At 49.4% G+C, this 26,160-nt stretch overlaps 2 protein-coding genes across 2 annotated transcripts in view; one reads left to right on the forward strand and one right to left on the reverse strand.

The window, feature by feature from the left end:
- The window catches only part of SELENOF (selenoprotein F), a 111,569-nt gene extending 88,144 nt beyond the window's left edge, over positions 1-23,425 (reverse strand). Inside the window, exon 1 of the mRNA XM_063939958.1 lies at positions 23,320-23,425. Within this exon, the coding sequence (XP_063796028.1) occupies positions 23,320-23,367 (48 nt within the window). The 5' untranslated portion in view covers positions 23,368-23,425. The remainder of the gene's footprint in view (positions 1-23,319) is intronic.
- Positions 23,426-23,680: 255 nt separating this feature from the next.
- The window catches only part of HS2ST1 (heparan sulfate 2-O-sulfotransferase 1), a 347,427-nt gene continuing 344,947 nt past the window's right edge, over positions 23,681-26,160 (forward strand). The window contains exon 1 of the mRNA XM_063939957.1: positions 23,681-24,120. Within this exon, the coding sequence (XP_063796027.1) occupies positions 23,997-24,120 (124 nt within the window). The 5' untranslated portion in view covers positions 23,681-23,996. The remainder of the gene's footprint in view (positions 24,121-26,160) is intronic.

Here is a 26,160-nt window from a genome sequence, read left to right on the forward strand (position 1 = left end):
GTTTCTGTGCACCTGTAGTAGACATGGTGGAATGGGGAACATCAGCCTTGGCAGCTAGGTTAGCTACTGCTTGTTGCAGTTCTTGTGTTTTATTGGCATTGGCAGCGAGTTGAGATGACATATCAGACATCATAGTTTTGATAGCCCCCAGCCAGGAAGGCTCTGGACTCTCCCCCACATTGTTATCAGCATTTTGTGATAATTGACTACACTGCTCACATGATATGGAGCCAGATGAAATAGGGGAGAATCTGGCATTACATACACTGCATAACTTCTGTTTCACCATTATAAAATACAGATACAATACACATACAACATAGACAGATTACAATACAAGCCTGCCCTAATGCATGTGAGAGGAGAAACAGAAGAGAGGACCCCAGCGCAGCCAACACTGTACAGCACCAGTGAGGCTGTCAGCGTTTTATGTATTTATATTTATAGAACAGTGATACTGTCTGTAAACTGTGCACCAATAGCGGCTCCCCCCCTCTACACCCGGTACCAGTGATCCTGTGAACGTGTGGAGGAGCTGTATGAGGCTGCTGCTTATGCAGAGGAAGGCGCCAAAATGCTGCTGAGCCCGCTCTGAGGTAGTTCCGCCCCCCGTAATGGCGCCGGAGCTACTAATAGTGTTTATACTGGCCATGTCTCCCACACCATTTGTAGCCTCACATAAATGTTTGGTACAATAACGCCAGCCAGTCTCACGCAGGGGCTCCAGCGGGTCCCATGCGCCTCACCCGCGCCTCTGCCGCACAATGAACCGGCGGACCCCCCTAACGGGGCCCCCGGTTTGTACTCGCCACCGAAGATCACCTTCAGGCTTTGCTAGGGGTGTGAGGCATGCTGCAGCTGTGACAGCTAAGGCGCAATGCCCCGCTGAACAAACGGCCCCTCAGGACGGTGGTCCTGCAGCGGGGAAGCGGCTCTGCACCTCACGAGGCCAGTGACCACCCCAGCCCACTTAACTCCCACGGCGCAGGTATGCTGTTGCCCAAACAGCATAACGAAAGAAATAAAAGTTTAAAAGTGTTTTCTCTAAAGTGCCTGTGGGAGGGGGCATAGAGGGGAGGAGCCAGCATACCCAGTTGAAGAAATTTAAAGTGCACTGGCTCCTTTGGACCCATCTATACCCCATCGTACTAATCTGTCCCCAATATTCCTTATGGATGCTAGAGAAAAAAAATAAAAAATAGGATTTTAATACCTACCAGTAAATCCTTTTCTCTTAGTCAGTAGAGGATGCTGGGGACACCATAAGAACCATGGGATATAGACAGGATCCGCAGGAGACATGGGCACTCTAAGACTTTGAAAGGGGTGTGAACTGGCTCCTCCCTCTATGCCCCTTCTCCAGACTCCAGTTATAGGAACTGTGCCCAGGGAGACAGACATTTCGAGGAAAAGGATTTATTGTTAAACTAAGGTGAGATACATACCAGCTCACACCTCAAACACGCCGTACAACATGGCATTTAACAGAACTCCAGTCAACGGCATGAACAATGTCAGCAACAGGCTGACTATAACAAAACACAACCCATGTGTAAACATAACTAATAACTGCAGATAGAGACCGCACTGGGACGGGCGCCCAGCATCCTCTACGGCAGGCATTCACAACCACGGTCCTCAAGGCACACCAACAGTGCAGGTTTTAGTGATATCCAGGCTGCAGCACAGATGGTTAAATCAAAATAACTGAGCTACTAATTAAGTCACCTGTGCTGAAGCCTGGATATCACTAAAACCTGCACTGTTGGTGTGCCTTGAGGACCGTGGTTGGGAATGCCTGCTCTACGGACTAAGAGAAAAGGATTTACCGGTAGGAATTAAAATCCTATTTTTCAAACGTCCTAGAGGATGCTGGGGACACCATAAGAACCATGGGGTTTATACCAAAGCTCAAGAACGGGCGGGAGAGTGCGGATGACTCTGCAGCACCGATTGACCAAACATGAGGTAATCATCAGCCAGGGTATCAAACTTGTAAAATTTCGCAAAAGTGTTTGAACCCGACCAAGTAGCTGCTCGGCAAAGTTGTAATGCCGAGACTCCCCGGGCAGCCGCCCAGGATGAGCCCACCTTTCTAGTAGAGTGGGCATTCACCGATTTCGGTAACGGCAATCCAGCCGTAGAATGAGCATGCTGAATCGTATTACAGATCCAGCGCGCAATAGTCTGCTTGGAAGCAGGCGTCCTAATCTTGTTGGCAGCATACAGGACAAACAGAGCTTCTGTTTTCCTAAGTTGAGCCGTTCTGGTGACATAAATCTTTAAGGCCCCCTGACAACGTCGAGAGATTTTGACTCCGCGAAGGCGTCAGTAGCCACTGGTACCACAATAGGCTGGTTCATGTGGAACGATGAAACCACCTTCGGCAGAAATTGTTGATGAGTCCTCAACTCTGCTCTACCTTCATGGAAGATTAAATAAGGGCTCTTGTGAGACAAAGCCGTTAACTCAGACACCCGCCTTGCGGATGCCAAGGCCAATAGCATGACCACTTTCCAAGTGAGAAATTTCAACTCCACCTTCTGTAAAGGTTTAAACCAATGTGATTGAAGGAAATGCAACACCACGTTAAGATCCCATGGTGCCACTGGGGGCACAAATGGAGGTTGGATGTGCAAAACGTCTTTCATGAAAGTCTGAACTTCTGGAAGAGAGGCCAATTGTTTTTGAAAGAAAACCAATTAGGCCGAAATTTGTACTTTAATCGAGCCTAACTTTAGGCCCGCATCCACACCTGCTTGCAAGAAAAGGAGAAAATGTCCTAACTGAAATCCGTCCATAGGAGCCTTCTTGGATTCACACCAAGACACATTTTCTCCAAATACGGTGATAAGGTTTAGACGTAACTCCCTTTCTAGCCTGAAAAAGAGTGGGAATGACTTCACTGGGAATACTCTTTCGGGCTAGGATTCGGCATTCAACCGCCAAGCCGTCAAACGTAGCCGCGGTAAGTCGTGATATACGCACGGCCCCTGCTGTAACAGATCCTCTCGTAGAGGAAGAGGCTAGGGATCTCTTATGAGTAATTCCTGAAGATCTGGATACCAAGCCCTCCTTGGCCAGTCCCGAACAATGAGGATCGCCTGAACCCTTGTTCTTCTTATGATCTTTAGCATCTTTGGAATGAGTGGAAGCAGAGGGAACACATACACTGATTGAAACACCCATGGTGTCACCAGCGCATCCACTGCTATTGCTTGAGGGTCCCTCGACCTGGAACAATATCTCTGACGTTTCTTGTTAGGCGAGACGCCATCATGTCTATTTGAGGAATTCCCCAAAGACTTGTCACTTCTGTGAAGACCTCTTGATGAAGACCCCACTCTCCTGGATGGAGATCGTGTCTGCTGAGGAAGTCTGCTTCCCAGTTGTCCACTTCTGGAATGAAGATTGCTGACAGAGCGCTTGTATGTCTTTCCGCCCAGCTGAGAACTTTTGTGGTCTCTGCCATTGCCGCTCTGCTCTTTGTTCCGCCCTGGCGGTTTATGTGCACTACTGCTGTTATATTGTCCGACTGTATTAGGACGGGCAGGTTGCGAAGAAGACATTCCGCTTGAAGAAGGCCGTTGTAAATGGCCCTTAACTCTAGAATGTTTATGTGTAGACAAACTTCCTGGCTTGACCATTTTCCCTGGAAGGTTTCCTCCTGTGTGACTGCTCCCCAGCCTCGGAGACTCACATCCGTGGTTACTTGGATCCAGTCCTGGATCCCGAACCTGCGTCCCTCTAGACAGTGTTTTCTACCTTTTTTTTACTAGCGGCACACCGAACAATATTTTAAAATTACCAAGGCACACCATCAGTTCCCCACAGAAAAAAAACAAAAAACACACATTGGCACTCATCGTAGAAAACAAATCCACACATGTATTGGCCTACACAGCAGGAAAAAATAAGATTTTACTTACCGATAAATCTATTTCTCGTAGTCCGTAGTGGATGCTGGGGACTCCGTCAGGACCATGGGGATTAGCGGCTCCGCAGGAGACAGGGCACAAAAATAAAGCTTTAGGATCAGGTGGTGTGCACTGGCTCCTCCCCCTATGACCCTCCTCCAAGCCTCAGTTAGGATACTGTGCCCGGACGAGCGTACACAATAAGGAAGGATTTTGAATCCCGGGTAAGACTCATACCAGCCACACCAATCACACCGTACAACTTGTGATCTGAACCCAGTTAACAGTATGACAACGTAGGAGCCTCTGAACAGACGGCTCACAACAATAACAACCCGATTTTTTTGTAACAATAACTATGTACAAGTATTGCAGACAATCCGCACTTGGGATGGGCGCCCAGCATCCACTACGGACTACGAGAAATAGATTTATCGGTAAGTAAAATCTTATTTTCTCTAACGTCCTAGTGGATGCTGGGGACTCCGTCAGGACCATGGGGATTATACCAATGCTCCCAAACGGGCGGGAGAGTGCGGATGACTCTGCAGCACCGAATGAGAGAACTCCAGGTCCTCTTTAGCCAGGGTATCAAATTTGTAGAATTTTACAAACGTGTTCTCCCCCGACCACGTAGCTGCTCGGCAGAGTTGTAATGCCGAGACCCCTCGGGCAGCCGCCCAGGATGAGCCCACCTTCCTTGTGGAATGGGCCTTGACAGATTTAGGCTGTGGCAGGCCTGCCACAGAATGTGCAAGTTGAATTGTGCTACAAATCCAACGAGCAATCGTCTGCTTAGAAGCAGGAGCACCCAGCTTGTTGGGTGCATACAGTATAAACAGCGAGTCAGATTTTCTGACTCCAGCCGTCCTTGAAATATATATTTTCAATGCCCTGACAACGTCCAGCAACTTGGAATCCTCCAAATCGCTAGTAGCCGCAGGCACCACAATAGGCTGGTTCAGGTGAAAAGCTGACACCACCTCAGGCAGAAAATGAGGACGCGTCCGCAGTTCTGCCCTGTCCGAATGGAAAATCAGATATGGGCTTTTATACGATAAAGCCGCCAATTCTGACACTCTCCTGGCTGAAGCCAGGGCCAGTAGCATGGTTACTTTCCATGTAAGATATTTCAAATCCGCCGATTTGAGTGGCTCAAACCAATGGGATTTGAGAAAATCCAAAACTACATTAAGGTCCCACGGAGCCACTGGGGGCACAACCGGGGGCTGTATATGTAGTACTCCTTTTACAAAAGTCTGGACTTCAGGAACTGAAGCCAATTCTTTCTGGAAGAAAATCGACAGGGCCGAAATTTGAACCTTAATGGACCCCAACTTGAGGCCCATAGACAATCCTGTTTGCAGGAAATGTAGGAATCGACCCAATTGAAATTCCTCCGTGGGGGCCTTCCTGGCCTCACACCACGCAACATATTTTCTCCAAATGCGGTGATAATGTTGTGCAGTCACCTCCTTCCTGGCTTTAACCAGTGTAGGAATGACCTCTTCTGGAATGCCTTTTTCCCTTAGAATTCGGCGTTCAACCGCCACGCCGTCAAACGCAGCCGCGGTAAGTCTTGGAATAGACACGGTCCCTGCAGAATCAGGTCCCGTCTTAGAGGTAGAGGCCACGGATTTTCCGTGAGCATCTCCTGAAGTTCCGGGTACCAAGTTCTTCTTGGCCAATCCGGAGCCACGAGTATCGTTCTTACTCCCCTTTGCCGTATAATTCTCAGTACTTTGGGTATGAGAGGCAGAGGAGGAAACACATACACTGACTGGAACACCCACGGTGTTACCAGAGCGTCCACAGCTATTGCCTGAGGGTCTTTTGACCTGGCGCAATACCTGTCCAGTTTTTTGTTGAGGCGAGACGCCATCATATCCACCTTTGGTTTTTCCCAACGGTTCACAATCATGTGGAAGACTTCTGGATGAAGTCCCCACTCTCCCGGGTGTAGATCGTGTCTGCTGAGGAAGTCTGCTTCCCAGTTGTCCACTCCCGGAATGAACACTGCTGACAGTGCTATCACATGATCTTCCGCCCAGCGAAGAATCCTTGCAGCTTCTGCCATTGCTCTCCTGCTTCTTGTGCCGCCCTGTCTGTTTACGTGGGCGACTGCCGTGATGTTGTCCGACTGGATCAACACTGGCTGACCCTGAAGCAGGGGTTTTGCCAGGCTTAGAGCATTGTAAATCGCTCTTAGCTCCAGTATATTTATGTGAAGAGACATCTCCAGGCTTGACCATACTCCCTGGAAGTTTCTTCCCTGTGTGACCGCTCCCCAGCCTCTCAGACTGGCATCCGTGGTCACCAGGACCCAGTCCTGTATGCCGAATCTGCGGCCCTCTAACAGATGAGCACTCTGCAACCACCACAGAAGAGACACCCTTGTCCGTGGCGATAAGGTTATCCGCTGATGCATCTGCAGATGCGATCCGGACCATTTGTCCAGCAGATCCCACTGAAAAGTTCGTGCGTGGAAAATTCAGAATCCACCCGTGTTGTTGCAGCACTACTTGGGTTAGTGCTACTCCGTCCTCCAGCTGTTCTCTGGACCTTGCCCTTATCAGGAGATCGTCCAAGTAAGGGATAATTAATACGCCTCTTCTTCGCAGAAGAATCATCATTTCGGCCATTACCTTGGTAAAGACCCGAGGTGCCGTGGACAATCCAAACGGCAGCGTCTGAAACTGATAATGACAGTTTTGCACCACGAACCTGAGGTACCCTTGATGTGAAGGGCAAATTGGGACATGCAGGTAAGCATCTTTTATGTCCAGGGACACCATAAAGTCCCCTTCTTCCAGATTCGCTATCACTGCTCTGAGTGATTCTATCTTGAACTTGAATTTTTGTATGTACAGGTTCAAAGATTTCAGATTTAGAATAGGTCTTACCGAGCCGTCCGGCTTCGGTACCACAAATAGCGTGGAGTAATACCCCTTTTCCTGTTGTAGGAGGGGTACCTTGACTATCACCTGCTGAGAAAACAGCTTGTGAATGGCTTCCAATACCGTCGCCCTGTCTGAGGGAGACGTTGGCAAAGCAGACTTTAGGAACCGGCGAGGGGGAGACTTCTCGAATTCCAACCTGTAACCCTGAGATACTACCTGCAGGATCCAGGGGTCCACCTGTGAGCAAGCCCACTGCGCGCTGAAATTCTTGAGTCGACCCCCCACCGTTCCTGAGTCCGCTTGTAAAGCCCCAGCGTCATGCTGAGGGCTTTGCAGAACCCGCGGAGGGCTTCTGTTCCTGGGAAGGAGCTGCTTGCTGCCCTCTCTTACCCTTTCCTCTGCCTCGGGGCAGATATGACTGTCCTTTTGCCCGAAAGGACTGCGGCTGAAAAGACGGTGTCTTTTTCTGTTGGGAGGGGGTCTGAGGTAAAAAGGTGGATTTCCCGGCAGTTGCCGTGGCCACCAAATCCGATAGACCGACGCCAAATAATTCCTCCCCTTTATACGGCAATACTTCCATATGCCGTTTGGAATCCGCATCACCTGACCACTGTCGTGTCCATAAACTTCTTCTGGCAGATATGGACATCGCACTTACTCTCGATGCCAGAGTGCAAATATCCCTCTGAGCATCTCGCATATAAAGAAAAGCATCCTTTAATTGCTCTAAAGTCTGTAAAATACTGTCCCTATCCAGGGTATCAATATTTTCAGTCAGGGAATCCGACCAGACCACCCCAGCACTGCACATCCAGGCTGAGGCGATGGCTGGTCGCAGTATAACACCAGTATGTGTGTATATACTTTTTAGGGTAGTTTCCAGCCTCCTATCAGCTGGATCCTTGAGGGCGGCCGTATCAGGAGACGGTAACGCCACTTGTTTTGATAAGCGTGTGAGCGCCTTATCCACCTTAGGGGGTGTTTCCCAGCGCGCCCTAACCTCTGGCGGGAAAGGGTATAATGCCAATAACTTTTTTGAAATTAGCACTTTTCTATCTGGGTTAACCCACGATTCATCACATACATCATTCAATTCCTCTGATTCAGGAAAAACTACAGGTAGTTTTTTCACCCCCCACATAATACCCCTTTTTGTGGTACTTGTAGTATCAGAGATATGCAAAGCCTCCTTCATTGCCGTGATCATATAACGTGTGGCCCTACTGGAAAATACGTTTGTTTCTTCACCGTCGACACTAGATTCAGTGTCAGTGTCTGGGTCTGTGTCGACCGACTGAGGTAAAGGGCGTTTTACAGCCCCTGACGGTGTCTGAGACGCCTGGGCAGGTACTAACTGGTTTTCCGGCCGTCTCATGTCGTCAACTGATTTTTGTAATGTGCTGACATTATCACGTAATTCCATAAACAAAGCCATCCATTCCGGTGTCGACTCCCTGGGGGGTGACATCACCATTACCGGCAATTGCTCTGCCTCCACACCAACATCGTCCTCATACATGTCGACACACACGTACCGACACACAGGGAATGCTCTATTGAAGACAGGACCCCACTAGCCCTTTGGGGAGACAGAGGGAGAGTTTGCCAGCACACACCCAAGCGCTATAATATATATGGGAACAACCCTATATAAGTGTTGTATCCTTATAGCAGCTTAAATATAGTAATATCGCCAAAAAAAAGTGCCCCCCCTCTCTGTTTTACCCTGTTTCTGTAGTGCAGTGCAGGGGAGAGTCCTGGGAGCCTTCCTCACAGCGGAGCTGAGCAGGAAAATGGCGCTGTGTGCGGAGGAGAATAAGCCCCGCCCCCTATTTCGGCGGGCTCTTCTCCGGAGTTTGTGAGATCTGGCAGGGGTTAAATACATCCATATAGCCTCAAGGGCTATATGTGATGTATTTTTTAGCCATAAAAAGGTATTATACATTGCTGCCCAGGGCGCCCCCCCAGCGCCCTGCACCCTCCGTGACCGCTGTGTGAAGTGTGCTGACAACAATGGCGCACAGCTGCAGTGCTGTGCGCTACCTCAGGAAGACTGAAAAGTCTTCTGCCGCCTGCTTCTGGACCTCTTCCATCTTCGGCATCTGCAAGGGGGGTCGGCGGCGCGGCTCCGGGACCGGACTCCATGGCTGGGCCTGTGTTCGATCCCTCTGGAGCTAATGGTGTCCAGTAGCCTAAGAAGCCAATCCATCCTGCACGCAGGTGAGTTGACTTCTCTCCCCTAAGTCCCTCGATGCAGTGAGCCTGTTGCCAGCAGGACTCACTGAAAATAAAAAACCTAAAAACTTTTTCTAAGCAGCTCTTTAGGAGAGCCACCTAGATTGCACCCTGCTCGGGCGGGCACAAAAACCTAACTGAGGCTTGGAGGAGGGTCATAGGGGGAGGAGCCAGTGCACACCACCTGATCCTAAAGCTTTATTTTTGTGCCCCGTCTCCTGCGGAGCCGCTAATCCCCATGGTCCTGACGGAGTCCCCAGCATCCACTAGGACGTTAGAGAAACAATCATATTGCTCCCCATATAAATCCTATTGCTCCCCACATGAATTCTTCACATTGTTCCTCCCATAAATCCTTATTCTCCCCACATGAATCCTATTGTTCCCCACAGGAGAAAAAAAATAACAACAAATATTAGCCCCTACTGGTCAGCTGTCCTCCTCCCTGTCCCTCAGTGGCGGGGAATGTTCATAGTGGAGTGCTGCGAATACTGAGCAGCGGGCGGTCGGGCAGGTGTGGATGTGGGTGGGCAAGGAAAGCTGTGTATGCAGGCGGGAACTGGAAGATGTGTGTGCAGGCGTGTGGGCTGCCTGGGTGCTGAGACGCGGCGGCCGTGACCTATGGTATCACACCGCCGCGTATTCAAGGCATACGTCACGGCCGGAGCACAACTGATTCTCTAAGAAGAGCCTAAGCCAACAGTTCACTCTGAAGGTGCAGAAAGCTACTCTGGCTCCGCGGCACACCTTGCAACTGGTCGCGGCACACTAGTGTGCCACGGCACACTGGTTGAAAAAGCCTGCTCTAGGAGGTGAGAGCTGTGCAGCCACCAGAGGAGCGAGATTCTGGTCTTGGAGGACAGGATTATTTTCCGGTGCATGTGCAGATGGGATCCGGACCACTTATCCAACAGGTCCCACTGAAATACTCTGGCATGGAATCTGCCAAATTGAATGGCTTTGTAGGCCGCCACCGTCTTCCCCAGCAATCCAGTGCATTGATGGATTGATACTCTCGGTGGTCTCAGAATTTGTTTTACCAAACTCTGAATTTCCAGAGTCTTCTCTTCTGGAAGAAAAACTCTCTGTAATTCTGTGTCCAGAATCATTCCCAAAAACGATAGCCTTTTCGTTGGATTCAACAGCGACTTCGGCAAGTTTAGGAGCCAACCATGTTGTTGCAGAACTGTCAGGGAGAGCGCAATGTCCTGCACCAGCTTGTCTTTGGATCTCGCCTTTATCAGGAGATCGCCCAAGTAAGGTATAATTGTGACTCCTTGTTTGCGAAGGAGAACCATCATTTCCGCCATTACCTTGGTGAAAATCCTCGGCGCTGTGGACAGCCCAAACGGCAATGTCTGAAATTGGTAATGACAATCCTGAATAGCAAACCTCAGGTAAGCCTGATGCGGAGGATATATGGGGACGTGTAAGTAGGCATCCTTTATGTCGACCGACACCACGAAATCCCCTTCCTCCAGACTGGAGATCACTGCTCGGAGAGATTCCATCTTGAATTTGAATTTTCTTAGGTAAAGACTGAGGAATTTTAGGTTCAGAATTGGTCTGACCGAGCCATCCGGCTTCGGGACCACAAACAGGCTCGAATAAAAGCCTTCTCCCTGTTGTGACGAGGGAACCCTGATAATGACTTGATTTAGACACAACTTTTGTATTGCATCGCATACTACCTCCCTGTTTGGAAGAGAAGCTGGTAAGGCCGATTTGAAAAATCGTCGAGGGGGAACGTCTTGAAACTCCAGTTTGTACCCCTGGGACACTATATCTAAAACCCATGGGTCCAGGGCCGAATGAGCCCAGAATTGACTGAAGATCTTGAGACGTGCCCCCACCGGTGCGGACTCCCGCAGAGAAGCCCCAGCGTCATGCGGTGGATTTGGCAGAAGCCGGGGAGGACTTCTGCTCCTGGGAACCTGCCACGGCCGGAGATCTTTTAACTCTTCCTCTATTAGCAAGGAAGGAGTAACCTCGGCCTCTTTTGTATTTATTTGGCCGAAAGGACTGCATCTGTAAGTGGTGAGCTTTCTTTTGTTGTGCAGGAACATAAGGCAAAAATGACGACTTACCCGCGGTAGCCATAGATACCAAATCAGCGAGACCGTCACCAAACAAGACACCACCCTTATATGGGAGAGACTCCATAGCTTTCTTAGAGTCAGCATCAGCATTCCATTGATGGATCCACAATGCCCTCCTAGCTGAAACCGCCATGGCATTGGCTTTTGACCCCAAAATGCCAATATCTCTCGCCGCTTCCTTTAGGTAGGCCGCAGCGTCTCTGATATAACCCAGTGTCAAAAGGACGCTATCCCTATCTAGGGTATCTATATCAGATGACAAGCTATCTGCCCACTTTTCGATAACACTACTCACCCACGCAGATGCAATGGCCTGTCTGAGTAGCGTACCTGTGGTGACGTAAATGGATTTTAACGTATTTTCCTGTCTACGATCCGCAGGATCCTTAAGGGCTGCTGTGTCCGGCGACGGTAAAGCCACCTTTTTAGACAATCATGATAGAGCCTTGTCCACAATGGGGGGGTGGACTCCCACTTTTCTCTATCCCTAGAGGGGAACGGATACGCCAACTGAATTCTTTTGGGAATCAGAAACTTTTTGTCAGGATTTTACCACATTTTTTCAAAAAGGGTATTCAGTTCATGAGAGGGAGCAAACGTTACCTCAGGTTTCTTTCCCTTATCTAAACAGACCCTATTATCAGGAACAGTAGGGTTCTCAGTGATATGTAACATCTTTTATTGCCACAATCATGTACTGAATGTTCTTTGCCAATTTTGGGTCTAATCTGGTATCACTACAGTCGACACTGGAGTCAGTGTCCGTGTCGGTATCTGTGTCTGCCAACTGAGCAAACGAACGTTTATGTGACCCCGAGGGGGTCTGGACCTGTGATAACACATCCTCCACAGACTTCTTCCATGCCTGGCTCTGAGACTCAGATTTATCTAATCTCTTATTAATAAGAGCCACATTAGCATTCAAAGCATTCAACACATTTATCCAATCAGGAGTCGGCGGTGCAGACAGGGTCACTCCCACAGCCGTTTCTGTCCCTAACACAGTCTCCTCCTGGGAAGAGCACTCCGCCTCAGACATGCCGACACACGTGTACCGACACCCACAGACACACTGGGCAAATAGGGGACAGAGCCACAGTAAAGCCTGTCAGAGAAACACAGAGGGAGTTTGCCAGCTCACAACCCAGCGCTTATCCCGGTTCTGAAACTTCAATATAATGCCTCAGACCTGCAGCGCGTTTATAATAAGGTATTATTGCACCAAATCAACTGTGCCCCCCCCCCCCCCCCGTTTTTGCACCCTGTTACTTGTACAACAGTGGTGAGGAAGGACCAGCTTCTCTGCAGCTCTGTGAAGAGAAAATGGCGCTGATGAGAGCTGCGAGGGCTAAGCCCCGCCCCCTTAATGGCGCGCTTCAGCCCCGCTTTTTTTTTTAAATAATAGTACTGGCGGGGGTAAGGATTTAGTGCCTAGACACTCATATCCCACTTTGCCAGTCTCATATGAGGTGTTTTATGCTGCCCAAGGCCCCCCCCCCCCCCCCTGCACCCTGTAGTGCCGCTGTGTGTGGGAGCATGGCGCGCAGCGCGATCGCTGTGCGGTACCTCAGAAGCCATCACTGAGGTCATCTATCTTCTTCTACTCACCTGTCTTCTGACTTCTGGCTCTGCAAGGGGGGTGACGGCGGGCTCTGGGAATGAACCCCTAGACGTACCTAGTGTTCCAAACCCTCAGGAGCTAATGGTGTCCTGTAGCCAAGAAGCAGAGCCTTTAAACTCACTGGAAGTAGGTCTGACTTCTCCCCCCTAAGTCCCACGATGCAGGGAGACCGTTGCCAGCAGCCTCCCTGAAAATAAAAAACCTTACGTAAAGTCTTTTCAGAGAAACTCAGTAGAGCTCCTCAAAGTGCATCCAGTCTGCCTGGGTACAATTCTAAAACTGGAGTCTGGAGGAGGGGCATAGAGGGAGGAGTCAGTTCACACCCCTTTCAAAGTCTTAAAGTGCCCATGTCTCCTGCAGATCCCGTCTATACCCCATGGTTCTTATGGTGTCCCCAGCATCCTCCAGGACGTATGAGAAAAAATAGGATTTTAGTACCTACCGGTAAATCCTTTTCTCCTAGTCCGTAGAGGATGCTGGGGACTCCAAAAGGACCATGGGGTATTGACTGGATCTTCAGGAGCTTGGGCACACTGAAAAGCCTTTAACTGGGTGTGAACTGGCTCCTCCCTCTATGCCCCTCCTCCAGACCTCAGTTATAGGAACTGTGCCCAGGAAAGACGGACATTTCGAGGAAAAGATTTTAGTTCAAACTAAGGGCTAGAACATACCAGCCCACACCACAACATACCGTACAACCGAAGTAACAGTAAACCAGATAACAGTATGAATTTAACTGCAGCAACAAGCTGAAACAACAAATACACAACATGCGGGATAATTTTGCGCGCCGCAGGCGCTCGGCACAAAAAGGGGTGTGGTATAACAAAAAAGGGGCGTGGTATAAAAAGGGGCGTATCCTTGCTCCACTGGGTGTTATGACTGTCTCGCACGAAATCACTCATTGGCCCCCCACAGGTAAAAACCTCAAACACATATGCCCCCACAGTGCCAGATACACATATGCCCCCACAGTACCAGATATGCCCCCACCATGCCAGATACACATATGCCCCCACAGTGCCAGATATGTCCCCACAGTGCCAGATATGCCCCCAGTGCCATGTGCCACATATGCCCCCACAGTGCCACATATGCCCCCACAGTGCCATGTGTCCAGTGCCAGATATGACCCCACAGTGCCACATATGCCCACAGTGCCACATATGACCCCACAGTGCCACATATGACCCCACAGTGCCATATGTGCCCCAACAGTGCCTTGTGCCAACATTGCCACATATGCCCCTACAGTGCCAGATACACATATGCCTCCAGTGCCACATATGCTCCCACAGTGCCAGATATGCCCTCACAGTGCCACATGTGCCCCCACAGTGCCACATGTGCCCCCACAGTGCCACATGTGCCCCCACAGTGCCACATGTGCCCCCACAGTGCCACATGTGCCCCCACAGTACCACATATGACCCCACAGTGCCATGTGCCCACAGTGCCACATATGCCCCCACAGTGCCACATATGCCCCCACAGTGCCATGTGCCCACAGTGCCAGATATACTTACTTTAGCTGGCTGGATCCCCGCTGGCTGTCTCGCTGTCTCCCCGCTGGCTGGATCCTGCTCCCGCTTCCTGCCGCTGCTGCTGCTGTCCTGCTGCCACTGGCGCTGACTGGATCAACCCAGATCCAGCAGGCGCACAGGCTCCTCACATCGCGTTCCCAATCGCGCATTGCGCGGGTGCGTGGCTGACGTCATGACGTCACCCGCGCAATGCATCATTGGGAACGCTCCGGGCAGAGGCAGCAGGTTACACTTGGATCGCAATCTAACGGTGAGAGCTCCGCGATCTACCGGTAGACCGCGATCGACGTTTTGGCCGCCTCTGTCCTAGAGGATGCTGGGGACTCCAAAAGGACCATGGGGTCTATACCAAAGCTCCAACACGGGCGGGAGAGTGCGGACGACCCTACAGCACAGATTGAGCAAACATGAGGTCCTCCTCAGCCTGGGTATCAAACTTGTAAAACTTAGCAAAGGTGCTTGAACCCGACCACGTAGCTGCTCGGCAAAGCTGAAGTGGCGAGACCCCTCGGGCAGCCACCCAAGATGAGCCCACCTTCCTGGTAGAATGGGCCTTCACTGATTTCGGCACCGGTAGCCCAGCCGAAGAATGAGCTTGCTGAATCGTACTACAAATCCAGCGTGCAATAGTCTGCTTCGAAGCAGGATGACCAATCTTGTTGGAAGCATACAGGACAAACAGCGCCTCTGTTTTCCTGGCCACCGCCGTTCTGGCGACGTAGATCTTCAAAGCTCTCACAACATCAAGAGACTTTGGAACTGCCACAGCATCTGTAGCCACAGGTACCACAATAGGTTGGTTAATGTGATATGAAGAAACCACCTTCGGCAGAAATTGTTGACGAGTCCTCAATTCCGCCCTATCCGAATGGAAGATCAAGTACGGACTCTTGTGTGACAAGGCCGCCAACTCAGACACCCGCCTGGCAGATGCCAGAGCCAACAGCATGACCACCTTCCAAGTGAGAAACTTTAACTCAACCTTACGTAAAGATTGAAACCAGGAATACATAAGAAACTGTAAGACCACGTCAAGATCCCATGGTGCCTCCGGGGGCACAAACGGAGGATGGATATGCATCACTCCCTTCACAAAAGTCTGAACCTCAGGGAGAACAGCCAATTCCTTCTGAAAGACGATAGATAAAGCCGAAATCTGCACCTTGATGGAACCCAATTTCAGGCCGGTATCGACGCCTGCCTGCAAAAAATGGAGAAGCCGACCCAAGTGAAATTCTTCCGCAGGAGCAGCTTTAGTCTCACACCACGAAACATACTTTCTCCAAATACGGTGATAATGTTTCGCCGTAACTTCCTTCCTCGCCTTAAGGAGAGTGGGAATGTCCTCCCTGGGAATACCTTTCCGAGCTAAGATTTGGCGCTCAACTTCCATGCCGTCAAACGCAGCCGTAGTAAGTCTGGAAACACGCATGGTCCCTGCAATAACAGGTCCTCTCTTAGAGGGAGTGGCCAAGGATCTTCCACAAGTAATTCCTGAAGATCTGGATACCAGGCCCTTCTTGGCTAATCTGGAACGACAAGAATTGCTTGCACTCTTGATCGTCGAATGATTCCCAGCACCTTTGGAATGAGAGGAAGCGGAGGGAACACATACACCGACTGAAAGACCCACGGAGTTACCAGAGCGTCCACTGCACTGGCATGGGGGTCCCTTGACCTGGAACAATACCTCGGAAGCTTCTTGTTGAGGCGAGACGCCATCATGTCGATCAGCGGAGTTCCCCAACGCTTCGTCAGTTCTGCAAATACCTCTTGATGAAGAGCCCACTCTCCTGGATGGAGATCGTGTCTGCTGAGGAAGTCTGCTTCCCAGTTGTCCACTCCCGGAAGGAAGACGGCTGACAGGGCGCTCACGTGCTGTTCCGCCCAGCGAAGGATTCTTGTGGCCTCCGCCATAGCCGCCCTGCTCATTGTTCCGCCTTGACGGTTTATATGCGCCACCGCAGTTGTCTGATTGTATCAGGACAGGCCGACCCTGAAGAAGGCTTCTTGCTTGTAGCAGGCCGTTGTAAATGGCTCTTAACTCTTTTATAGCCACAATCATGTACTGAATACTCTTAACTAACTGTGGATGTAAAGCAGCCTCAGTGAAATAGACATCGGAATCAGAATCCGTGTCAGTATCCGTATCTACCAACTGAGTAAAAGGCCGCTTTTGTGACCCTGATGGGGTCTGCACCTGAGACAAAGCATCCTCCATGGATTTCCTCCATACCCGAGTCTGAGACTCCGATTTATCCAACCTTTTAGACAAAGAGGCCACAATTGTATTAAGCGTACTTAACATTGTAAGTAAATCAGGTGTCGGCTGAGACGACAGGGCCAACTCCAGACCCACATCTGCTCCCCCAGCAACCTCCTCCGGGGAATAACACTCAGCCTCAGACATGCCGACACGGAATGTCGACACACACACACACACCGCCTCAGCTAGGGGACAGACCCACAAGGAAGCCCAGATAGAGAAACACAGAGGGAGTATGCCAGCTCACACCCCAGCGCCCATATATCCCAAAACAAAATATATGTCGACAGCGCTGCTATGGATTATGCACCAATAACTGTGCGTCCCAACCCCCCCCCCCCCCCACCCCGATCAGCTCCCTGTTACTTTTAGAGGAGCTTGGAGGTCCCGGGCCAGCGTTCTCTGCAGCGGCGTGGAGGAGAGAAAATGGCGCTGACGAGCTGTGCGGCTAAGCCCCGCCCCTTCCCGGGGCGCTTCAGCCCGCTAAATTTGAAATTAAGAAAATGCCGGCGGGGGTTGAAAAATGGTGCCAAGGCACCGAACTGCCTTCTGCCAGCTCCCAGACCCAGTAACATGCTGCCCAGGGCGCTCACCCCCAGCGCCCTGCACCCTGTGAGTGCCGTTGGTGAAGTGTGTGGGAACATGGAGCGCAGCGCTACCGCTGCACTGTGCCTCGTTACTGGAGTCTTCTGCTGTCACTGCAGTCTTCTGTCTTCTGCAAACTCACCCGACTTCTTTCTTCTGGCTTCTGTAAGGGGGGTGACGGCGTGGCTCCGGGAACAAGCAGCTAGGCGCACCAAGTTATCGAACCCTCTGGAGCTAATGGTGTCCAGTAGCCGAGAAGCAGAGCCCTTAAACTAAGAAGAAGTAGGTCCTGCTTCTCTCCCCTCACTCCCACGCTGCAGGGAGCCTGTAGCCAGCAGGTCTCCCTGAAAATAAAAAACCTAACAAAGTCTTTTCCAGAGAAACTCAGGAGAGCTCCCCTAGTGAGTGTCCAGTCAGTCCTGCGCACAAAGTCTAACTGAGGTCTGGAGGAGGGTATAGAGGGAGGAGCCAGTTCACACCCAGTTAAAGTCTTTTCAGTGTGCCCAAACTCCTGCGGATCCCGTCTATACCCCATGGTCCTTTTGGAGTCCCCAGCATCCTCTAGGACGTAAGAAAATAATAATAATAATAATAATAATAATAATAATTCAAAAGGTAAATGAGATTTTGGAATTTTTCTGAAGGGAAATTGTCGTGGTGAAAAACCTTGACAACAATTGTGAAAAGAACACAAAAAAAAATACACACACAATTGTGAGACCGAATGCCGCTTCATCATAGGTTGCTCCCTGCACAGACCTTTAATACGGGAGTCCAAATGTTTTTTAGCACGCCCATAAGTAATGGAAACCTGATGAGCTATTCAATTGTTTTGCACCAGGTTTAGACGCATTAAACAGCAAAACTTGTGCAAAGTACTGGGCAGCACACCTAACTTTTTGCAGATTTTTGCTTGCCACTTCAGGAGGGTGTGAGTAAAATAATGTGTGCTTGCAGTATTCACTCCCCTCAGCAGATAGTGAATAGCTGTTACGTTCACTGTACTCGGTACTCAAGGAACAGGGAGGACAAGCTCCGAGTACAGGAACGTAATGCTGCGGCTAGAACAGAGTTCAGCAGCAACCCCTACGGAAACCCTGACTCCGTTGTCTCACCCACGTGGTCAGTCTACGCCTGCGAGACTGCTTGGGCCCACGGCAGCCGCGTTTAAAGGGCGGATTAAGTCTGCCCAACTCCGATGCCCCCCGATCTTAGTTGGAGACAAGGCGTAAACGGAGACGGGGTGAGAACAAGGGGAACCTCTAACTAAACAGAAACACTGAGTTAGGGGCAACTACAGAACTCTAACAAAAGGTATGTGCGGCATGGCCGCCAAGACAAAAAGCAACAAAAGGCAATGCTGTCCACACGCGGAGACCTCCGCAGAAAACACCAGAGCCAAAACAAAGAGAATGATACGGCCAAGGCTGACAATCAGGCAGAGGCGTTCGCGGGACGGGAGGCGGCAATGCTCTGTTTCCTATGCAAAGACAGAACGTTGCGGGGGTGTGACCAGTAAACGGGGTGGGAAAAGGGGGGATGGGTGCCAGTGCGAACGGGGGCATGGCAAGGCGTGATGGCAGTGGCTGCCTGACGTCACATGCGGCTAAGCTGCGCTGGCAGGAGGCATCCTTATTTTCTGCTAACAAGCACAAATTGCGATGCAATTGCAATTTCTGCTTGCTGAAGAGGGGAGGCAGAGGTCAGCATGCTGGGCGGCCTTGCCCTGTGATGGGCAGCCCACAGCATGCTAACAAGAGGATTGCAAATTCTACTAATTAGCAGAATTTGCATTCCTAACTGAATTAGCCCTATAGTGTACAAGGCACATAAAGGACGATTCAATTGTTTTTTTTTTTTGAGTGCCCAAAGTAATGGGTGCTCATCGGAGCAATTCAGTTGCTGTTGACGTGCCGAAAAGCAGTGGGCTTAGCCGCTCAAAGCAGCTAAACCCAACTCAAGTTCTGGGCGCGAAAAGTGAAACTTTTGGCACTTTTTATGCAAGACAGCTCGGAAGGCTGCAAGCAGAAATGTCAACATCAGCAGCATGCGCGCCTATACGACAGCACAATTGAATTAAGCATAACAATGGGTGGTGCACCTCACTGTATTGGTCATCTGTCTTTTGCTTCTTTATACAGGTTATTGTCTGAGATTCACACAGCAGCTGTATGCAATGCCAGAGCAAGTGTCCACGGTACTCATGCATTATATTTTTGTAGCATTAGTGATGCACGATTTAAGGATAGATATATGAGCACACATATGTATCACACTAGGATCCTGCAAAGATTGTAATACGTGCATTCATAATCTACCACATTAACTATTGCAATTCCCTCATTACTGGTCTTCCCCTAAACAGACTTTCACCTCTACAATCTATTTTTAATGCAGCAAAGAGACTCATTTTCCTTCCAAAATGTTCTTCTGCTGCTATGCTTTGTCAGTACCTACATATTAATGAATCAAATAAGTAAAACACTTCTAACAGTGTTCATTATAGCACCCTGCACCTGTCAAAACCCGTGTAGTTTCTCTTTCCTGACTGGGGTGTTGCTCTTTGCCCTGGTGCTTCTAGCACACTCTCCTCTGTATCTCAATGCTGAACACCATCTAACATAAGCAGCCATTTACATAACTGCACAACCTCACAACTTAACCCCATCACTCTGCCTCTCATACACACTCATAAAATGCTCCCATACCCAATTACAGATCTTTTTCATTCTGCACCCACTCTGTGGGATTACCCCCCCTTGTACAAAAGTTTCCCCGCCTTAAACATACCCTGGAAACTGACCTCTTTAAGCATGCTTACTAAAGTCCTGAGCGGTCTTCTAAAACTCCAAGAACATTCTAATTACCATCTCACTAAACAGTTTACACAAGTTTAAGAAGTATTATCTTTCTTTATTTATAAACTCTCTATCCCTTGACTACACTAATATGCAATAAGTGGTACATAATAGTCATACGCCTATTTCACTAAAGATTGTAAACTTGCGAGTCCCCTCACCAGTTTTTATTAATTACAGTGTTAGTCCCCATACTACAGAACATGCTATTGCTATACAAATTATATATCTACTGAGTGTTCCTGCTAAGCTGTTTCAGCAGGGTGCTGCACCCTGCCCTTTTTCAGTGCACCCTGCAGGATCATAAATCGCCCCCTTGTATACAGAATGCAACAGCCAGAGTGCATGCTCCCCCGTCATGTGACCGCTTCCAGGGGCGGGGGAAGATGGGGGATGCAGGTCACGGCGCTGCCCCCGGCTTCCCTGATGAAGTACAATGTAAGGAATGGGAGGGAATTCAATTTGGCACAAAGCGCCGAAGGGCACTGTTGTGATAACGGGTTGCACGCATATTAGACAAATGAAGGCGTGGCGACATTGTAACATTTCCCTCGCACCAATATGAATTGCCCCCAATATGTGCTGCTTATAGGTTGAATAATAGTATCCCGACATAACTACAGTGTTATCACAAGGACTTCAATATGCAGATTGAAATGCAATGTCTAACACCAAAACAGCACCAAATAAATTTATATGTAAAATGTATACAAATGTATAGAAACATAAATATATGCATACTTCATCTTCAACAGTGGTTTGCTGAACATATATAGGGGCAACTCAATAGTTTTTTTTTAGTCTCTCGCCACTAGATGGTACCCAATGGTAGCAATTCAATTGTTGTGCAATATGGGCACGATCACTGCTAGTGCAGACATTTCTGCTTGCTGCCTCCTAAGGTGGCGAGTACATATGTGCGAAAAGTGCCCCATATGGGGGCCCTGACAGGACCTTACGTGTTGCGGGCACTATTTTAGTCAGGTTTATCAGCTTTGCGCAGCTAAAACCGGGACTTTTGGGTCCTTAAAAATGTAATTGTCAGATAAACTTTATGTTTACTTAGTGAAAATTATAAGGCTCATTGTGTAATAACTAAACTAATAAAAAGCAAAAGTGTTATAGATCTGTAGTTTGTGTATCAGCACAGTATAGCTTTCACTATTTTTTATTGCCTTCTGCCAACGTAAATAAGTGAAGAAAAAAAAATATTTGTAACTTCTCATTTGTGTGAGTCACATTAATTTTTCCATGCTATTCCATGAAACTGCGTTAAAGTAAAGCTATAATAAATCCTGCTTTCAGTCACACTATATATTATACATACTGTATATACTGCCAACAAGGTGCGGCACTCAGGGCAGAACAACTGGTCAGAAATCCCGGATGTAATAGTGATTTTTATTTATTTATTTTAACTGGTTTATGTACACTGAATGCTGCACCTGTTTGGCTGCTTAGATTTTCAAAAGCACTGAGTCCTGTTGTATCTATGGGAGCAGTATGTGGTACTGCCGCACGGGATGCCGAATGTCAGGATACTGGCATCGGCATCCCGTGTGCCAATATGCCAGCAGGGGGGTTAGTACAGCGAAGCCCCTTGTGGGCTCTGTGGAGTGTGCCCTCTATGGGTGTGTCATACCCATAGGGGGGGAATCACCTACATCGCCGGTATAGTACCCCCCCGTCGGGAGCCCAGTGTCGGTATTGCAACGGGCGGTATGTTAACGGCATACCACATCTATGGCCCAAATGTATTAAGCCATAAAAAGTGATAAAGTGGAGAGTGATCGAGGGGTCTATTAGTAAAGCAGAGAAAAGCCTTGTTTTGCATTAAACAGGGCTTTTCTCTGCTTACCACAATTCACAGAGTGGGCTACCGTCTTTTGAGTCTGCTTTCCGTTTCTCCTTGGAATTCGGGTTTGCCATCTCAGGATGGCGTAATCTGAACTGTGGTGAGGTAACTGCAGGGAAGCTCCCTGTCCAGCACCCATGTTAGCTTCGCCCCCTGACCTCCCAGCTGCCACTGCTACCTGCCGGGAGGTCAACAGGCAGTGCACTGTCCCGCTGGCATACTCTGGACCTCCCAGAAGGGGACTTCCAGTGGAAACAGCGGCGCTGGAGCCCCGGAATTGCTACTTATCACAGCTATACATCAATTCACTTTTGGTTTTCTTTATGAATAGACCCCATAGGGCGGGATGTACTAAGCTTGTCCACAGTGCTAAATGGCCTATTACCGCTCCAGGCACTCTTCTCCATGCTTACCTCCCTCTCCAGGTGCCCGGCTCTGCCTGTCTCTTACAATGTTTTCTCTGCGAATCACCGCCGGTATGAACAGTAGCCCCGCCACTCCTCCATTGCAGCCACTCTGGGCTCGGCGCATACGGAGCCAGAGGATGACCAATTAGCGGACAATGGTGGCAGGTAATGTGTCAGAAAGGACACGTGATACGGAAACATCAGAAAAGAGAAAGGCAGCGCCGGGCGGCAGGGGAGGGGTAAGCGTGGAGAAGTACCCATAGAGGTAAGAGAGCATTTAGCACAGCGGACAAGCTTAGTACATCCCGCCCATAGAGTGATAAAGTACCATCCAATCAGCTCCTAACAGCCATGTTACAGGCTGTGTTTGAAAAAAAATGACAGGAGCTGTTTGGTTGGTACTTTATCTCTCTTTATCCATCTCTACGGCTAAATACAGTTGGGTCTAATAAGCTGCAGGGCAATACTCTGAGATCGAGAGATGAATGGTTCTGGAGAAAGAACATAACGTTCTGGAATGTTGGATTGTCCTTGTCTGGCGTGTTCGTGCTGCCAGGTTATGGGTATCTGTGGCAGAAGCCGCTCTGCATGCGAAATGCACCGGTACACGATAAGCTTTGTGCATTGGAGTGCCAGCCACTAATGATTTGGTAGCACCCTAGTGATTTATGTCCCTGCTGATGTATCACAGGTACGTAGTGCCCCGACCACTATATGTGGGGAGGGTGTATGACCGCGAACTCTCCCATGTGCGGGCTGATGGCGCTTACTGTACTTTCACTTCGTCCACTAGACACGCGCCCTCACGCACCGATCTCAGTGCTGAGCACACGGTCACAAACCGTGGCTGCAATGCGAGCAGGAGACAATCGTCAGCCAACAGGAAGCAGGCTAGAGCCACGTCACCCATAGTGTAATGAGCCGCACTGAGGGGACCCGGCGCCTCCCCGGTCTCCCGGCTTCGCCCCCAGCAGCACAGGACACGCACACAGCGCGGTCACCCCAAGCACTGCCCGGCCCTGATTCTCTTACCGCCTGCAGCGCGGCGACAATCCACAGCAGCATCCTCTCCGCCACCATCTTAGCAGCCGGCACTCGACTGTGACTACTGGTGACGACGAGGACCCAACAGCTGACTATACAGCTGCCGGCTAGATAAAACACCAGCTGCATGTATAACCGCTGACACTGCATGCATTGTGTGCTATACAGACTAATACGCAGCTGATGAGCACCACTGTGCTATGATTTTCGTAACTAGCTCAGCTTTTGTTTTCACTTTCGGCTCCGGCATTGTTTACAGGCTATCATTAGACAGCTAAATCTCCCCCAGTCAGGGCCTCAGCTCACACAGGACATTCCCCGGTGGGGGACAGCGCATTAACCAATCATGTCTTAGAAATTGGCGGAGTCTGGTTGCCTGGTAACCTGTGGCACGGAGGAAGGCTGCGCGTCACACGTAGGGGGTGTGTCGGCGTGACGTAAGGCGCAATGGGCCGGCGCTGGTGCTGCGGCTAGAGCTGGAGGAGCGGCGGGTAGTCAGTCTGTGCGCCCTGCTAGCGGATCACGCTGGAGCCGCAGCCTATCGCGGTACCGTCCTCCTCCGCTCCGCTCACCTCGGCTCCGCGGGTGTGTCTGTGCGCTGCGGCCAGTGCTCTTCCTCACCCCCCACCCCCGATGCCCACGTTATGTCGCGATAGACTAGGTTGATGGGGCTCCTAAGGATTATGATGCCGCCCAAGTTGCAGCTGTTGGCGGTGCTGACCTTCGGGGTCGCGATGCTCTTCCTGGAGAACCAGATCCAGAAGCTGGAGGACTCCCGGGGAAAGCTCGGTAAGATGACCCCGAGGGGGAGGCGATGAGCCCTATGATCTTACCAGACACCTCTCCATGCCCAGCCGGCGGTGTGCAGGTCTGTCCAAGGAAGCTGCTTGTGCTGTACGCGGCCCTGATGGTGCCTGCCCAGTGCTCACAGCTACCCTGGCATGAGCGGGCACAGCTGGTGTCCTATTCCTTCAAACCGGCTATTGCTGAGCCATCACTGGAATGATCCAGCAGTGTAGAGAGCCCAGTCTCCTGCCATAGAAGTACCAGTCCCCAGTGCATTATTCTATCTAATGCCCAGTGAGCCTGAGTATAAGACGCTGGCATTATAGTGCTGCCACAGGCTGATCTGCTTAATCCCAATGTGTACATGGAAGATAACAACCCAAGGAGGTCCTTAGTGCAGGCGAAGGAGGTCTGTGCTGTCCAGTGTAACCTGTTGCTGGGGTGTCAGTGGCCAGTCATGCTTCACTTTGGTGAATGTTACCTATAGTGCAGGATAATGGGAATCCTATGTGTTTTAGTTCATTTATATTTATTATTGCAGTAACTTCAGTCTTGAAACTGTTCCTCATGACAGCCTTATATGGATTGTAGCGTCTTATTTAAAATAAAATGCGTCATTAGATAATAAACACAGAGAAAACAATTCACAGTTTGGGGTATATTATTTTGAAAATCTGACCAATTGACCGGCACAGAGCATTTAAGCAAAATCATTTCATTTTGGTTTTCTTTGCTTATTTATTATTCAGATTTAGCTTACATTGTGTCACTCAACAGAATGTCACCGCTATATAAGTAAATGTTAATAATATTAATACATTTTAAAGTATGTAGTGCTCAAGTGTAGGCTGCTTCCAGGCATTAGACAAATGTTCAGTGAGAAGTTCCGCTACACAAGCGATCTGAAACAAACTATACCCAGGCTCCTATGTAAGAATGATTGTGATAGTCAGTGGTTCTGTTGCTTTATGGATTACCTATATTATGTTAATTATGTATCTGTTTTACCCTGAAACCCCTTACCTGATAGATATTCCTTATCTTTATCCATGTTAGACTGTTATAAGTGATGGGAGTGTGAATGCAGGGCTTCCTCTTGATTTTACATCGTGTCTGTATATCTGGTAATATGAAATGTAATGGAGTTTGTTAATTTTTGTACCGCACATGGTTTTACTCAGCACTGTACAGGTTCGATACCAATTTCATTTTGGCAATTTTATTTTGGTTCTTGGAACATATAGTATGGAATTAAGGCGTTGGGGCTGAAATGCTGGCGTTCGGGATGCCGATGGTCAGAATACTGACCGCGGCATGCCGATGGTTAGAATCTCGACAGGGGTTGGGTAAGTATGCCAACACTCCCCCTTAACTCCCTGACAATAATTTACTGCAGCCTAAACCTAACACCCCCCTCCCCGCATCCTAACTGTAACCCTCCCCCGCAGCCTAACTCTGCCCCGCAGACTAAACCTAACCATCCCCCCTCCGTGGCTTGGCCCAGCAGTCACTTGTTCGGGTTCCCTGGCTGTCGGGATGCCAGCACCGGGATTGGGATCTCATTCGGGATGCCGGCATCAACGTTCTGAGCAGTGTTGTGATTCCAGAGGCTGTATTTCGACTGCTAGGGTCCTGACTGGATTTCCCATGAAGGTGTACAAGAGACTAGTAGGCAAAAAATCTTGTTCTACATTTAACCAAAAGCTTCTCATTTTCTGCACTTTATAGTGGCTTTTAATTCGGAGCGAATGGAATTTGTTCAATGGAAGCTTTGTTCAATTTTCCCCATAGTTCTCCGTTACCTGCTCTTCAAGTTTGGGTGACAAATTAAGGTTTAATACTTTAGTATTATCCAAGTAAATCTTGAAATTCAAGACTTCACCAAAGACAGACATCTTTTAGTTTGGATGTCCCACATTGGGCGGGATGCTTCAAAGGTAAGTTTGCAGTCAGACCTTCGAAAAAGCTGTTTTCAGAGGTTTGGCCGCATTTTGCATATGCACCAAGCTCCGGAATGCGATACATTCTGAAGCTTGGAACGGG

Source organism: Pseudophryne corroboree, chromosome 9 (assembly GCF_028390025.1).
Source record: "Pseudophryne corroboree isolate aPseCor3 chromosome 9, aPseCor3.hap2, whole genome shotgun sequence".
NCBI lineage: Eukaryota > Metazoa > Chordata > Amphibia > Anura > Myobatrachidae > Pseudophryne > Pseudophryne corroboree.